The 18,236-nt window shown below is 26.1% G+C and overlaps 2 protein-coding genes across 2 annotated transcripts; both read right to left on the bottom strand.

The window, feature by feature from the left end:
* Positions 1-594: 594 nt before the first annotated feature.
* Positions 595-3,271, bottom strand: LOC124920105 (probable protein phosphatase 2C 4). The gene is made up of 4 exons (XM_047460515.1): positions 1,641-3,271; positions 1,440-1,553; positions 1,087-1,351; positions 595-995 (listed from the first exon to the last, which is right to left on the bottom strand). Exons 1-4 carry the CDS (start codon positions 2,895-2,897, stop codon positions 880-882), a joined length of 1,752 nt encoding a protein of 583 aa, XP_047316471.1. The 5' UTR covers positions 2,898-3,271; the 3' UTR covers positions 595-879.
* A 10,938-nt stretch (positions 3,272-14,209) lies between these two features.
* Positions 14,210-17,239, bottom strand: LOC124910455 (protein TRM32-like). Its single transcript, XM_047451100.1, has 3 exons — positions 17,160-17,239; positions 15,218-16,895; positions 14,210-15,052 (listed from the first exon to the last, which is right to left on the bottom strand). Exons 2-3 carry the CDS (start codon positions 16,836-16,838, stop codon positions 14,379-14,381), a joined length of 2,295 nt encoding a protein of 764 aa, XP_047307056.1. The 5' UTR covers positions 16,839-16,895; positions 17,160-17,239; the 3' UTR covers positions 14,210-14,378.
* Between the last annotated feature and the right edge of the window lie 997 nt (positions 17,240-18,236).

Below are 18,236 nucleotides of genomic sequence, written 5' to 3'. Positions count from 1 at the left end.
GTTGACCTTAATTTTATGAAATACATTTCATGATAACGGTCAAAACATTATTAATTGTAAACCATCATTTATATGTTTCCAATAAAAATAATAATAATGACCACCCTCTCTCTCTCTATATATATATATTAATTTAATATTTTTAAAATTTATTTGTATATCTCAGTTTGGTGGAAAGTGACCTCAATTCTTGTCGTTTCTTTTTTTCCAGTTGCCTCCAGCAAAAACCCCATTTTTCATTGATTAATTATCATACTTCTCAAAGTCAACTCCGGCCACTACTCCCAAATATAAATATATTATTATGTTAATTAAGAATTCTTCAAAACTTAATCTAATCCAATCCAATTTGGACAAGTGGGAAAGAACTTATTATTATTCTTTAGAACGGGTTATTAGTTGTAATCGAACCCGAAATCTTTAGGGTTTGGAAAGAATTTTGAATAGAATTAGGTCGAACAGTTCATGGAATGATTGTTATGGGGACTAGACTTACTTGATGGGTAAGTCCACCAGCATTATATTATGATAATTGTCATCATCTTTTGAAAAAATGTCACACTGAGATCACAAAGTGATGAAACAAACTCAAAATAGAGACCAACCAATTGGTCAAAATAAATATTTATATATATATTTGGATATTATAAACAAAAACATGAACAAATATGGGACAGTCTTCTTCCTTTCTTTAAGGGAAAAGAACAAATTTTTTACAAATAAAAAACCAAACCCTTTGCACAAAACATCAAAATTTGCTAGGGTTAATTATCAATTTATATAAGCTCTTAATTAATTAATTAATGTATATATATATATATATATTCTAATTTAAATTTGCTAGGGTTATCTAACATTTTTATAGTTTTACAATTTAATTTACATGTTGGAACGCCATATCCTTCCTTCGAAAGAAATTATAATGATTGACACGTCGTCGTGATATCTCCGCCTATCCCCTTGTGGAATATCGAGCAATTCATGAAAATCCATACCTGTAATGTTCGGGGTTTCGATTATCAGTTAGAATTTACAAGAAATTATCAATTTTGTAAGACATGGTTTCTTTAATTTATTTGTTGTTACCTGCTTTCTTTGCTGCTCGGAAGAGGATCTCTTCGATTAAGTGTTGTGCGGGATCTCCTTCGGGGAAGGAGGAAAGAAATCTCTCGATTTCTACAATTGCTTCCTCATTTGTGAAGTATTGGTAAAGTCCATCCGAGGATAATACAAGAAATCTGTCTTTTGGTCCGAGTTTATGATGATATAGCGATGGTAAACAGTTTATGTAAGGAGAGTTGCCAATGTAGTCTATTCTAAACATCTTTAGTAACGAATTGTTCCATTTTGGCTGCATTTATTAAGGAAATAGTAGATATTTAGTTGAAGAAATAATTTAGAATGTCCAAATTTTGGAAATTACAAAAAAAATTATATACCTTCTTGAGAAATCCAGCTCCAAAAGCTCTTGTAACTTTTAGCGACGCTTTTACTCTTCCATTTGATATAGCATAAGGATCCTCTGGATGTTCTTTCTTGATCCTCTTCACTTCCTGAATAAGTTCGTCAAAATTAATTAATCGAAAAACGAATATCATTTATATCATATTACATCGACTTTATTCGAATTTCTAACTTACTTCTTCCATGGATGTGCTGTGATCAACTGTGAGCTGAAGAGCAGACAGATCAAATGAACTGTTAGATTCATCGAAATCAAAATCATACGAGGTTTCTTCTTTGATTCGTCCTAGATCCTTTCGCGGTTTAACTTCCGGTTCGATTCTTCTAGCAAGAACAGCTCTGCTATCGCCAACATTCATCAAGTAAACATCTTCACCTTTCATTATCATTGCAAGAACACAAGAACCCATTAAAGACAGCTCTGGATTCTCGACCAACATCATATCAGAGATTTGCAAATAAGATTCCTCTGTTTTCCTTAATGCATTACCAAGTGCTGCCAAGATCTTAGAATGATTCCGATCAAGCTCTGATGATCTTTCATTCAATAAAAGTAATCCTTTGAGTTCTTCTTGAACATTTGAATAGAGATTACCCAAAAGAAAATCAGTTGCGTCTGGACCATTAAATCCATCATAGATTCCAACAAAAACCCATTCATGTTCATCGGATATCACAACATGAACACGATCCTCCCCTGCCTTCCCTTGCGCCCATTGAACTTTCTGATTCTGAAAAGATTCATCGATAAAACTTTCTTGCCTGCTGAAGTTCAAATTGAAGTTATCAATTGGGTTGTTTTTGCTTGACCTATTTGTCCAATCTGATTCTTTTACAGCCCGAATCGGAACAATGATTGAATTTGCTATCACTTTCTTCAAATTTCGAACAAACGCTCGTTTCTTCGATATGGGTTTGAATCCATTAGATTGATCAAACTGAGAATCAATTCTATCAAACGGATCCGAGAAAAAACTTCTTTCAATTGGACCAGAAAGGAACCCTCTTTCAACCAAACCCATAACAGAAACAGTCCCGGAATCAGCTGAAATCGGACCGGAATAGAATGATGAAACAGATGTACGAGGTATAGGTTGTAAAGGAATAGAAGCAAATGAATCTGAACTTTCAAAAGAAGAAGCTTTATCAGATGAAGAACAAGAACTTTCTGAGCTTAGATTTACCGGCGCCGTTGAAAGAGGAGTATACACGTTTGCACTCAAGGAAGCGCCGGAGATTGATTTAAAGGTATTAGCTTTTGCAAGTGAAATATCTTGAAAAGATGAGATATCATCGGATGATGATTCCGGCGGGAAGTAGCAGAAGGAATGACCGAAACCCTCGTCGGAGATGGAGATATCGTGTCGCCGGAGAGAGATTTCGCCGACGTCGCAGGTGAAACAGACTTTTAGTCTCCCAATTTTATTACCCATTTCAGTTTACAAAAGGAATTTGAAACTTGAGAAATTGAAAGGTGAGAGCTTTAGACTGAATTGATCATTTAAGAAGAAGATCAAGAACTGCAGAAATGAATGAATGTGTGTGTTTTGTGTATGTGAGAGAGAAGGGGTTGACTTTTAGATGTTAATGGATTGTGTGCTGTTTCTTTTATTGATTCTTAGATGAGAGAGAAAGGGGACTATTGGGTGGTTTGACTTTATGATAAAAAAATGTTCCAATTTGGTGTAATTTCCGTGTGAAATTCGCGTTTTTATTCGTATTTAATTTTCAAATGGGAATTAGACTTTCTTTTTTAAAATTAAATTTATAAATATATAAGTCAAAGATTAGAATATATAAGGGTGAAAGCAATCAAATATTCGTAGAACACCAAATCTTATTATAATCATACATAAATCATATTTTTACTAATAAATTTTCAAGGATTATGTATCTATGTGGTGAAGGCGACTAGTATTATTTTTTGTTTGGTGCTAAAAACATGTAGGTACTTTATTCATATAAGCTTGTTTGCGGATAGTTATTTGGATTTATTATTAATTAAAAAATTATGTTATTTGGGTTTTTAATTTCTATTTAGTTACGAAGAAATTGTAGTACTTTCAATTATTGTATTACTCTGATGCGTGTCATTAGTAAGATAATTAGTATGATAATCTTAAATTCGTTCCGAAAAGTCCGTTCGAGAACTTATATGTAATGTACTTTAATTGTTTTTTATATGGCTTACATTCTTTGTTTAAACAAATTTCATTTTTCAATAGTTCATAGACTTTTTTTAAAAATTGTTAAATTATTATAATGTATTTTTATATTTTATAAAAATAAAATAAATTTATTTTGATATTTTAATTGATTAATTGAATTATTAAGAAATATATATAACAATGACAAAACAAAACAAAAAGGTAGAGTAAATATCCCTTAGTTTCAAATAGATGTGTGTTCGGTAATACTTTTGAACATATCAGTAATAAATATGAAAAAATAATTGAAGAACAACATGAAAGTCTTAAAGTTCAGGAACAGAAAGAAAACTTGAAGTTAGAAGCAGAATGAGAAAACTCAGGAAAATGAAACCGAAAAATCAAGAATTGAAGGCATCTAAAGGAAATTAAAGATGGAGAATCAAAAATAAAAATGTTGAAGATGAAGAGAGAGGATCGGGGATAAAAATAATAGAAAATTAGAAGATGAAAGTGACAGAAAAGCAATGGAGAAAAGTGAAGAGAAGATTATAAAAGTAGACCAAAACAACTCAGGTAAAGTTTGAAATCAAAGAATGCGCAAGTAAATATGAAGTTTCTGAAATACTGAAACAAAAAGGATGTAAACACAACTCACAAACAATATATGCAATAATTCAATCACTAATAGTAAAGTCTAGAGCCCAACATGTGAAGATGCGACGTAAATATAATCACTGAGATTCGAGGAATGCTGATTAATTTTGAGGAATGCTGATTGATTTTGAGGAATCCATATCAGGATTACAAAGCATGTAGAAATATTCAAAGAGAAAACTCACAATAAAATCAGAATTTAAAAAATGTAGGTCTGGTATGTTTTCGTTGTTTGTTATCGTAATCTTTGTTTGCTTGTTTCCAATCAAATACTATAGTGTCGTTGTTTGTCATTCTTTAATCAAAACTAGAGACTGTCTATATTTGATTGACAATTTTTTCCGCTTTGTTTTTTTTTAATGAAACGACGTTAAACTGTTTTTCAAAAAATAAAAAATATCAATTTTTTTTTTTTATGAAACAACAACTTCATTGCAAACAATTGACTTTTTTTTTATGATAGGATTGTCTTGTGACATGAAGAGTTTTTTTTTTCTTTTCTATTTTACATAAAAGGAAGTTTAATAAATAATTTTTTTCATTTGATCAATTTTCAAGCATACTTATTACAAAATATGTTTCTTAATAAAGCTATGACATATTTTAAAAAAACCTTAAATATGAAAAAATAAATTGAAAATAATAAAAACTCACATCCATTGTGACTACTGCCCCATTTTATTATTACTATCAATATATGGCTTCTTTATAGGTTGAAAAGGAAAATAAGTCAAACAAATCTTTTTAACTCTTTATGTGTTATAAGAATATGTAATTGTATCATAGTTGACTTTGATTAATAAACATTAATGTCACCACAACCATTTCAAATACAAAAACATATTAAATTACTAGCATATGTTTTATTGACTATATATCTTTCTTGCTATAGCTCATGAAATTTTTCCAAGGCATTGTAAAGATGTACTTTAAAATATTTACTATCATCCCAAAAAATTTTGATTAAGACAAAAGTCACGTCTTTTAATTTTTATTTATTTATTTATTTAGTATTAGATACAATGGTGACTTTACCAATTACAATGTCATCAATATCAAACAATGAACTCTCCAATTAAGTTTTTTTACCCAAATTTATTTCGGGTTATGGCTAACATTCAGAATATGGCTAACATTCAGAATATGTTAGAAGAAAAAAAGTATATGTTCTCACATGGCTAAGTTAGACTAACCTAATTGTTCATAAATAATAATTTCCTTTTAATAATTTATAAAAAAAAATATACTAAGCTTTAGTAAGAAGTAAAATTACTTTTTAGTTTTAAAAATTCTAACTTAAGCTCCTTAGGAATGGGTCTATGGCTAGCTGGGTTAAGGGCAGCAAACCTGGACCTACTAACATTACCTCTTAAATTAGAGTGTGTTTAGTGATAATTAAATATGAAACTTTAATTTCTAAAATAAAATTCTTACCATTTTAGTTAGTTGGTGAGTTCTAATAAAATATCTTGGTGGCTCACTCATTTAAGGTATATATATATAAATAAATGATCTGAGAAGAAAGAGAAAGACCATTTTTCCTATCTAACAAACTTTCATTCATTCTTTTCTAATATATCCATCTTTCTATTTATTTTTCTAAAATACATGTATTATGTCTTTAAACTTATAATTAATTCATAAATTACAAATTTTCTAATAATTAATTTTTTTTTAAAATAAATATTAATATATTTTAGTTATATAATTAAATTAATAATACTTAAATAATTAAAATAAAATATATTTAAATATTATATATTAAAATAAAATATATATTATATAAATATTAAAATTACACATATATTTTATCTTTACTTAATTTTATAATTATAATTTATATGATTAAAAGTCAACATATTAAATTAAATAATTTAAATAAATTTACACTACATAAACGTTAAAATAAAATTTTATAAATAAAATTAAATTATATAGATAAGATATACATTTTATTTTAATTTACAATAATTATTTAATTTAATATATATATATATATATATATATATATATATATATATATAAATATAAATGATCGGAGGAGGAAGAGAAAACCATTTTCCTATCTAACCAACTTTCATTCATTATTTTCTAATATATCCATCTTTCTATTCATTCTTCTAAAATACATATATTATGTCTTTAAACTTATGATTAATTCATAAATTACACATTTTCTAATAATTAATTTTTTTAAAAAATAAATATTAATATATTTTAACTATATAATTAAATTAATAATACTTAAATAATTAAAATAAAATATATTTAAATATTATATATTAAATTAAAATATATATTATATAAATATTAAAATTACACACATATTTTATCTTTACTTAATTTTATAATTATAATTTATATGATTAAAAGTCGACCTATTAAATTAAATAATTTAAATAAATTTGCACTACATAAACGTTAAAATAAAATTTTATAAATAAAATTAAACTATATAGATAAAATATACATTTTATTTTAGTTTATAATAATTATTTAATTTCAAGTACATCTATTATTCTTAATTCACTAGTTGGGAAATTTTATAACTATAGGTTTAATTTTAATTATATATATTATATTTATAAAATTAAACAAAAATAAAAATAAATAATTTAAATAAATATATATTATATAAATATTAATATAAGATGTATAAAGATAAATTTAGTTATATAATAAAATTGAATTATGTCATAATCACCTAAAAAAAAGAATTCATGTTTTATAATAAAATCAAATATATATATAATATATTTATAAAATTAAATAAAGATAAAAATAAATAATTCAAATAATATATTATATAAAATTTATAAAGATAAATAAGATGTATAAAGATAAAATTAAGTTTTATTTTATTTATTTTATTTTATTTTTTATGTAATATATTTTATTTTAATTTATAATATTTATTTGAATTATTTAATTTAATATGTTTAATTTTAATTATACATATTATATTTATAAAATTAAATAAAGATAAAATATGTTAATATTTATTTAATATATTTTATTTTAATATATAATATTTAAATTTTATTTTAATTATTTAATAAAGTATTATTAATTTATCTCTTCTCTCCCATATCCCTCCCCATATTTATATATGAGTAATGATATATACAACACCCTTATACAATACATTCGTTTCGTATAGCACCTATCTCATTTGGATAAAAAAAAAATATTTTTCTCTCTGGTATTTTTTTAAAATATATTTTCTTTTTTTTTTAAATAAGGTAAGTGCTGTGTGGTGAAAGTGCTATATAAAGGTGCGGTATATATATCATTACTCTTTGTATATATATTAATCTCAATTTATATATGACAACTAAAAATAAAAATAAGGTTGTTCTCAATAAAGCACATTAATTCTATTAATTTAAATGGATGGTTTAATGACATGTGCCACTGATGAAAGGAAAGATGCAACACATTATAATCCTCTAAATCTTGAAAACTAATTATAAACTCATGTGAACTAAAGTTATTTTGGAAAATTGGTGTGCTAATCCAAAATTATTCTTACACATTCAAAATATGTCTAACATTTTTTTGTTTTTGTTAAAAAGATAAATGAAATTTAATATTTTTCTCTCTTCCATTAATTTTATGTATATCTTTTGGAGCATGGGTGAACCACTAAGTAAATTGGTATTATGAACTAGGCTAAATAAAAGTGTAAATTAATAATGCTCCAAAAGATGAAATGGATCAACACTAACGAATTGATATTATGAGTTTAAAATAAAAACAAATAAAGAAATTTATATATTTTTTTTTTTTTGGTAAGGGAACATTTGACGAATTATTTTGAAATTCAATTCGATGTGAAACCAAAATACTAATTCGAATTAGCTATTTCAGAATAGACTGAGATTTGATCCAAATAAGTTCAAATTGAATTAAATTATCCAAACTATCCAAATAAAAATATATTTTTCAATATATTTTCTCAATATTATATTTCACCTATTTTTAATAATATTTTTTTATAATTAAGTTAATTAAATAGTAAAATAAATCAAAAATGAATTAATTAAATAAAAAAATATTAAATTTGATTATTCAAACCATACTTAATTCAATCTAAATTCTATCAATATAATGATTTAGATTATGGATTAAATAAATATAATTTTGACTTAATACTAATTAAATAAAATAGATTGAATTTGATTAAAACTAAAAATAAAAAAGAAGTATGAAAAAAATGGATGAATAAGTTATTATTCTAAGTAAAATATAGAACAAATAAATGAACCCGATTCAAAAAAAGAAATTATTAAGAGTGGTCCTAAGAAATAAAAATTAAGTGTTGAATGTTCAACTTAAAATTCCTTAAATTTAAGAAATATCATAGATTAACTTCACAGATTAAAAAACAAAAAAAATCCAAAATGACATAATATAAAACTATCAACTTCAATCAATGTTTTATAATTTTATTTTTAATTAAAGGATTCATCCTCTATTTTCTTTTAAACAAACATTCACTCATACCTCAACATTTTTTTTTAATTTTTTTTTTTTTATCAAGTTTCAATATTTTCCCACATGAACTAGCTAGTTAACCTTTTTTTGAATTACTTTCCTTCATTTTAAGTTTGTTCTCACTATGCATGTTTCATGTAAGATTTATTTCTTTCATTTGATTTAGACTTCATATTCATTATGTTCTATTAAATAATGAGATCATTTCTTTAAAACTTTGTTTTTGTTTTCTAAAATTTATTTTTTAATTTCTCAAAAGATTTTCATACTTTTATTAAAATCATTATTGTGTCACTTTAAAGATAAATTTCGCGTTTATACACAGTTTTATTAACATGAATGTAAAATTGAGGCTCCTTATTGAGGCAAATTGAGATTTCGAACCTCTTCTTTTAAATCTCACAATTTAAAACTTTTTATTGTTAAAGTTATTAATTTTATCTTAATGATTTCAAATATCATTAGCTCATTATCGTGTCATTTATAAATAAATAAAAAATCTATGTTACTAATTTAAATTATGCTTATAATTTTAAAAATAATTTAGAAATGTTTCTCTATCAATACTTATTGCTAAAAAAAAAAAAAAAAAAAAACTCAACATCAACCTAACTGTAATATGTTCACAAAGATATACTAATATAACCAAAAAAAAGAGTCAAACTTTGACATTTAAGTTTTATAATAATGTATTGAAAAGATATACATTTTATGTGAGTCAAACTAATAGATTATAATTTATAAATAAAAAAATCTTTATTAATTAATGTGTATTACAGTAATCTTATGACTTATATGTAGGTTTTTAGTATATATATTAGCGTGTATTATAATTAATAATCTTCTAGAACTAGAAGCATTATTGTTACTATTATAAAATATTTGTTTAAATATGATCATGATAATATATAATCGATTGTTTATAAATTAAATACAAGTAATCATGTCTATCGTGACAGCCCTTTTTGTACGTGTGTGCGTGCCACCTAAATAATCATAATTTCAATTCATCTTCGTTATCATAATTTAATTATAAATAAATTATTATTATTATTATTTTGTCCCACAGTTTTCAATTTGAATAATTATTTTATATATGGTTTTTTCTTGGTTTCATAGTAGTTAATCGGGATAGGTTGAATATGATATTTGTGTCCTATTTAGACTATTTCTTCATTTCACCCCTGATTTTGTTTCGAACATTAATAAACACAATTAAATATATAATATTATTCATATATATATATATTTTATTAGTTTTAAGTTTATTTTTTATAATAATATAAAATTTTAATATATTAAAATATATATAATATTAAAAACTTTATTTATAAAATTTTATTAAAGAAATATTTTATTTGTTTTCAGACAATATATATAGTATATCGGTTGAGTTCCTTAAAATCGAACAGAACAGAGACAGTAGTAAAACGTTAGAGGTGGATTGTCATTACTTCTATGAGGTCGAGATTTTAGAGTGAGCCTACGGGATAAAGCAGCCTATTTATTGAAAACAATTTAAAGTTTTAGTTAAATTTATTATTTTCTTAATAAAAAATATATGTATTTAGCTATGGGTTTAAAACTTTTTTTTTCAAAAATATTTTAAACTAAAACTAGGATAACGAAACAACTTTCAAACTTTCTTTCATAAACAATGAATCTAATTTAATTGTATTGACGTCGTTTAATAAAAAAAATCCATTTATAATTAATATTACATTATTTTTGTTTACTATCACTTTAACCTAAGGGTGTTCATCGATTCGGTTTTCGGGTTATTCGAGTTCCTCGGTTCGGTTTATTCGAAATTTTGTTTTTTTTAGCCAATTCGAAAACCGAACCGAATTCGAATAAATTTTAATTAAACTGAACCGAATTCGATATTCGGTTCGAATAACTCGAATTCAAACAGAATTCGTTTTTTTTTTTAATTTTTGAACTAGCATCACTCAAAATAAATATAGTAGAGTATTATTCTACCACTAGACCACTAATGCTTTTGTTTTCTTTTTCTTTTATTATAATTTGATTATTTTTAACTTTTTTTTAAAGTTAAGTTTGGAAAAATAAATAATAAAAAATGAATTCGGTTTTCGGTTTGGTTTTCAAGTTGAAACTCAAACTCGAAAACCAATTCGAAAACCGTATTTGAATTCGAATTGGTTTGAAATTCGAATTCGGTTTATTTGAATTCGGTGAATTCGAATTCGGTCGGATATTCGGTTTAGACCAAATATTGAACACCTCTAATTTAACCACCTAATTAATATATCTTAATAATTATTACTCTTTAATTTTATTTAGTGTATTTTATCCTTTTAATTTTAATGTATACAAATTGTAATCAAATATGCTAATTCGATTTCAACAAACAATATCACCATAGGTTCCATATTATTAATTTTAGCAAATTAGTATTTATATTTAACAAGTTCAATTTATTTTTTATTTTTCTCATTTTTTACTTTTTGAAACTTAAAAAATTGCCAAAATAAACTTTGTAGCTCAATTTCAACAACAAAAATTAAATCCAAACTTAACAACTAATTCATGACCAAATTCTGAACTAAAATAAGTAATATTGATTATTATATATACATATTCTAAATTAAAATGATTTTGACTTGACCGTGTATGCATGGGAAATTTTAGATTCAATTTAATATAATGTTACAATTTGAATATAATGTTACAATTTAATATAATGTTACTATATCTTAAGTCTTACTTCTGTATGTCAGCAATTAATTAAAAATAAAAATTAACACGCGGTTAAGCATGCTGACTTTATTTATATAAAATGCAGTGTGTTATATTAGATTATACATGGAGAAAATTATTATTTTTATATTTTTTAAGCTAAAAAACTAACATTATCCCGATACTTATAATATTCACACTTTAACATAATATTTGATATTTTAGACAAAATTTTGATCACTTAAATTATTTTAGTAGGTTAGAAAATTATTATTATTTTTATTAAATTTCTTTAAATTGTGTAAAAGTCTGAAATACAATTGGTTTACAAATGAATATAGTTAATTATAAATTGATTAATGTTACATTTTTAAATTTCATTTTATATTATATATATATATATATTTTTTTTTTTTTTTTAAAATTTCAGTCTTTTAATATATTTTTGATTTTAATTTTCTTCTTTTTATTTTTCCTAATTGTTTTTTTTGTTTAAGTTTATTTTTATATTCAGCTTTTTATAATTATATATTTTTTAAATTTGTACTTTTTATTTATTTTTCTTAAAAAAAATTAAAAAAATATTTTTAAATGCTCTTTTTCTTTTCTCTATGAAAAAATAGTGTATTTTTAACTGTTTTTTTTTTTTATTTCATATATAATTTAGTTTTATTTTCTTTAAAATATTAATTTTGTTAGGACATTAATTTAATTTAGATACGTTTTATTAAATATTAATTATTAAGAAAATAATCAATAAAACAGTATTCTAAGAAAATAATATTTTGAAAGAAAGAAAAAACTAATTTACATGAATTAAAAATGAAAGAAAAACACAATTAAGATTTTCTTAAATTTAAAAATATAGAGGTTTTTTACTTTATGTGAATTGATTTTAAATCTTTTATAATACAATAGTTGTTTCATAAAATTGAAGAATTACAAAGTTAATTTTGCTATAAAATATATATTTAAAAAATACTTATTGATATTGAAATAAACATAACTTTTATAACAGTTATTTATTTATATTCTATATGGAAGTTTTTTTTATTTGTACTTACACACACAATATTCTTATCCAGTAAAATTAAAAACAAATGAACACTATTAGTGTCTACCCAATTAAACACCACCCATTAATAGTTAAATTAAATATATTTTTTCAAATAATCCCAAAGATTTTAAAATAGATTAAGCTATCTGAAAGCTGGAAATTCATGAGTGGTGATTGAATAATAACATTGTTTTGATTTTTGATTGAGAGCTGGAAGCCACAATGGGTCTAGTTTAGCACTAGATATATAAAAGATAGGAGTCATGATTCATGGTGATAAATATAATTAATTAAATGAAGAGTCTTACTTAATTAATAAGTCATTCTTTCAAAAATAAATCTAAAACTTTAAAAAATTACATTAATATTGGATTAACTAGGTTATCACTAGTAAGTTATTATGTTATATTCTTAATATAAAAAAATTGAATTAAAGTAAGGTCTCAGCATGGTAGATTACTGTATTATTATTGTTTTAAAATAATAATAATAAAATAAATCAAATTACTCCTAAAATATAATCAGTGCATATGATACTTTACACTGCTAATTACTTACTCCACTAATTAATTTAAAAAATAAAAAAAAAATGGGCATCTGCCTGGTGGCTCAATTTCATTGGCTCCAGATTCTTTCTTCCCTCTTTTCCTCTCCACCAGTGGATAAATGGCATGCATCAGCCCAATACAAGATGTCTGTTAAATTATTTTATTTTGCATTAATTAAAAAATAAATAAATCGAACATGTCATCTTTGAATGAATGGAAATGAAATAGGAGGAATAAGTTTATCATTTCTCTTCCATTCTATTTTGGAGATGTTTTTTATAACTATTTTCATTCTGTTTAGTTTTAAAAAAGTTTCTGCGAACATCTTTATATCATATTCTTTAGAAAAAATAATTAAAAATTTTCTTTAATAAAATTCTATAAACAAATTTTTAATATTATATATTGTAATATATAAAAATTTATATTATTATTAAAAAATATACTTAAAACTTTAATAAATATAGTGGTGATATTATATATTTAATTGTGTTTATTAATTAGTGTTCGGAGTAGAATCGATATGAGATCGGGCAGAAAACACAAATACTGTCTCCGCCCAATCTCCGATCAACTATCGGTTCAACCGAACAAAACTTGCCTCTAACGTTACAATTCAGATCGGAACCGCGATGCGAATTATAGTCAACATCTATGCGTCTTACATCTTTGAAAATAATGTCCCTTTATCTTGAGATGACTAGTTAATCTTCTTTGATTGAAAGTTTAAAATGGACCAAAGTATTCCTTTAAGGTCGAATGAACACGAGCCCCAATCAAGGTTAAAATATAGGCATTTTGGGTTTAAATTTGTTGGGTGTGTTTACAGGATATATGCTTAAATCGCAGAGATTAATCGTACTCCGATGAAGGCATTTAAAAAAAATTGTACATTTTATATATATAAAAAAATAATGGGTGGTTTCATTCATAAAAATTTTCTCAATTATTCAGGTTGTTTTTCTAAAGTATTTCATGGCATATATAAGCGTCGTTAGAAAACATATTTCCAGTAAGCATTTTGTGGCACATATAAGCGCCGGTATAAAACATTTCCGGCGCTTGACCCTTCACCGGCGCTTTATTAAGCGACACTTAAACATTTCCGATGCATATTTAAACGTCGGTAGTCTTTGTGGTAAATTCCTAGCGGCGCATTTCCGTTAAAACAAAATGAAACGCCTTCCATGTCTAAAGATAAATATCGAACTTTACTCATAAACATGGACCATACAGATCGAAAGAATCTCTATATCGACGACCTGTTTGTTTGCTATTCTAAGTACCTAAAGATTACGCAACTAGCTAGTCCCACTCCAAATCGTATTCAAGTTCCTCCAATAATTCGTCGAAGATCATATCTTCCAATTCTAAACTAACACATTCAGCATCGAGTTGAATATTCATCCAACCATCGTATTTCCCCATATCCCGAGTAACCGCCTCATCCATGGATTGGTCAGCCTCCGGTTTCCAGCTCAAATACCAATTTATACCATTCCATACTTCTTCTAAAACATGCCCTCCTGTTGGTAACGGTCTTATCTGGCTTACCCATGTCAAATTTATGGGACAATAAGTAAATGCTCTATCATGAATTTGCATCAACACTTCGTTAATTAGATCGAAGAGAAGCAGACGATCCCAGTTGTCGATTTCTGTTTTGGGAATATTTGAACCAAGAACCAAACCATCCTCCATTTCCTCGTAGACTGATCGGCCAACTGGTTTATCGGCTGGCTGCCATGTGGACAAGTGATTCTTACCACTCAGACCTGATCGTTCCAACACATTTTTCACGTAATTGAACTCGACGATATCGTTCTTACTGACGAGCATATTTGATGATAACTTGTCTTCACATTGACCAGGGGAATGCAGGACTGCCTTCTCTTGGTTATTGGATTCTGCGAAATCTTCTTTTTGGAAGAAGAAGAAGCTTTCTGGATCTAATTGCAGATTTTCTTTCACCAGTTCAACTGAAAAACAAGAGATTGTAATCATAATGTCTCAGATTACATTCTTAACAATAAAAAATGGATAAAAAAGTAGCCAAATTTTTATAACAAATGAGTTTATATATCGAATTTAATCACATTTAACTATGATAAAAACTTTGACAAATATTGTATGAGAAATTGTACCTTCAGGTAAATACACTGATGTAGAAGATGATGATGGGTTGGCTACATCGTCTTGAGGAGACTCGAGCAAAGAAACCGGAGTAGGCTCAGATTCATTTTGTAGTTTAAAGGCAGATACTCCCAAATCATTTTCCAGTTCTTCATCTTGTAACTGATGTGATTCCTTGTCATTCTCTGTTTGATTCTCTGCATGATCTTGAACACCTTTGGATATTTTCTCGAGCTTAACAACAGCTTTAATTGGATCATCATTCGAATTTTTCCTAGAAGGCCTATCCAGAGGAGTTGGAGCATCAGGGGAAGGTTCATTGAAGAGATAATAATATGATCTAAGATCAGGTAAAGAAATAATCCTCTCGAAACTCTTTTTAATATTACCACCACCTGATGAAGGTTTCTCCATTTTCTCATTCTTTTCCACTTCCTTTGCTACTTGTTCAGACCTAATTTCTTTCCTGCAACTTGATTCATACAACCAATTGTATTTATCTATTGGTGGATCGAAAGATGTAGCTTTCCTTCCACTTTGCACCATACTCACACTGCGAAAGCTTATCGACCCACGACCCGGTTTATCAATTTCCTCCTCCTCATTTGGATTCGTCCATATTTCGGATACTTTCTCGGGCACATCATTTGGACATTTCTTGCCGTATGGGATTTTGTGAAGAACTGCATCCATTGTTACTCTTTGCCTTTCCTTCTTACTTTCGTGGATGGCGTGTTTTATCTTTCTTCTGAGATTCTTGAAATGTTTGATGACCTTTACATTTCCTTTTCGAGTTCTTCCCCTAGGAGAACAAGGGCAGTAGTCATGATCTGACAATTCGTCTTCTGTAGATTCAGACTTTGGTGGATTGTTGTGAAACTCTGGCTTATGATATTTCATAGTTGCATAAGTTTCTAAATCTTCTTTGGCTTCATGTTTCTCGGATAATAATTCTGTTTTCTCTCCGAATCTAGAAGGAAATGATAATGACTTGGCATATCCTGATCTCGGCTTGGATGTTTGCTGTTTGTGAATATGGTATGATAATGGTGAGATTGGATCGCGCAAAAGCTTTCCGAATAATTCCTTATTCATGTTGAAAATATCGAGTGCATCCAGAAGCTGCTTTGATTGTGTTTCTGTTGAGTCGTCTTGTAGTTTCGATTCTCCCTGAGGAACCAGGCTGCTGTTCTTAATATTGACAGCTTGTGGGCTTTCAATGCGAGGTATGACAGAATTTTCCAGAAGGTTAATGGATTCAGTTCGTTTGAGTTGTGATTTGTCTGGACATGAAGAAGTTCTGCGATGATTACCCTTTCTCTTTGACATCTCAATAAGAAATATAGATTTGAGCTTCCTTACAGAGCTTTTGGTTGCAGGATTAAGAACCAATGTCTTCTTCATTTGAGGATCAATGTGTTGTTTGAATTCATAATTTCCAGTTGCTGCAACAGCACCAGGATGCCCTGCTTGAGTTCTTCTACTGTTATGTCTTCTATTAGGAATCATTTTCTTGACATGAAACCATCGTTGATGATGTAGAACATGAACTAAACTCCACATACAACCTGGATGATTCTTTTCCACTGAAAGGGAAAGGGAAGCCTCTCGTTTTGGGAGATGCTTACCCATTTCTAATGCAAACAACAACTGAATTCAATCACAATCCAAGATTCCAAGCTTTTAAATCTGACATCAATGGTTTACAACAACAATGAACACAACAATCAGTACTTCATAAATCAAATTTCGCCCTAATAGTAAGAAAATGAACACAATTCAACCAAGGAACCGATCTACAACTAAGCATTGAAAGTAAATTGCAATCAAATGGATTAAAAAGTGAAGTAGTCATATCATACGCAATGATGATCTAAAAATCCTGGCGAATGGAGAACGATTAAGCTGAATTGAATCGGATAGCCAGAATTGGATCGGGAAGAGAGATGATACCTTAAATCGCTTTGATTTGATCCAATGATAATGCTAGGGTTTACCGCTGTTTTCGAATATGTTCGGTACGTAAGAATTCAAAGCTCTGATCTCCTCTTCCTTCTCTGCATTTTCGCGCCATCCGCCATTTGTGGTTTCTCTCACATTTATGCTTCAAACCAGATTTGGTCAACAAAATACATATAATCATACTTTGGATTATATTTATATCAACTTTAAATTTAATAATATTTAAATATAAAATTCAATTTTGAAAATATTTAAGTAATATGTATTAGGGGGTATTCCAATTGACAAATGTATTTTTTGGAAATTTTGAAAATTTTATTAATATATGATTCATTCAAATTTTGATATTTGGAATCTAAGATAGTATATATTACTATTACATCAACTTAAAACTTTTCAATTAATTTGTTTATTTAGTCAAATTTGAGATTTCAAATTCTCAAATTCAAACTATTTTTTTATGAGATATTACCGAGGGAGGATAAAAAAAATAGAGAATAATATAAATCTTGTTAAACATAGTAAAATACTAAAATGTCAAACTTAATAATATTAATTGAATTAAATTCACATAATTTGATATTTCAATTAAAATATTTTTTGAAAATATCTAATACTAATAATATATAAGAGAAATATCTTATTTAATTATGAAGTTGGTTATAATGTTAAATTTATACCTAAACTAAAAATAAGTTATTTGTATACATATACTTGTAAATTTGTCATATTTTATACATAATAAGTAGTTGAAAGAAATCATGTTGTAACAAGACTTATTATTGATAAATAATTTTTTTTATAATAATTTCTTTAAATTTTAAAATATAATCAAAATTTTAAAAAAAATTCCAATTATAATAATTTAAAGTAAAATATTTTAAATGTATATTATAAAATAATATTTTTATTAATAAGTTTTGTATACAATAGTTTAGTATAAATATGACACAAATTTATTTTTTTAATATTAAAAAAAAACTTTAATTTTTATTTTAAGAAACTAACATGAAACCATACCACATTCATTACTTCCATGTCAATTTTTTAATATTGAAAATAAAAAAT

Source organism: Impatiens glandulifera, chromosome 1 (assembly GCF_907164915.1).
Source record: "Impatiens glandulifera chromosome 1, dImpGla2.1, whole genome shotgun sequence".
In the NCBI taxonomy this organism is placed as follows: Eukaryota; Viridiplantae; Streptophyta; class Magnoliopsida; order Ericales; family Balsaminaceae; genus Impatiens; species Impatiens glandulifera.
Note: the sequence above shows the minus strand (reverse complement) of the source record. Positions and strands in the feature narration are given on the sequence as shown.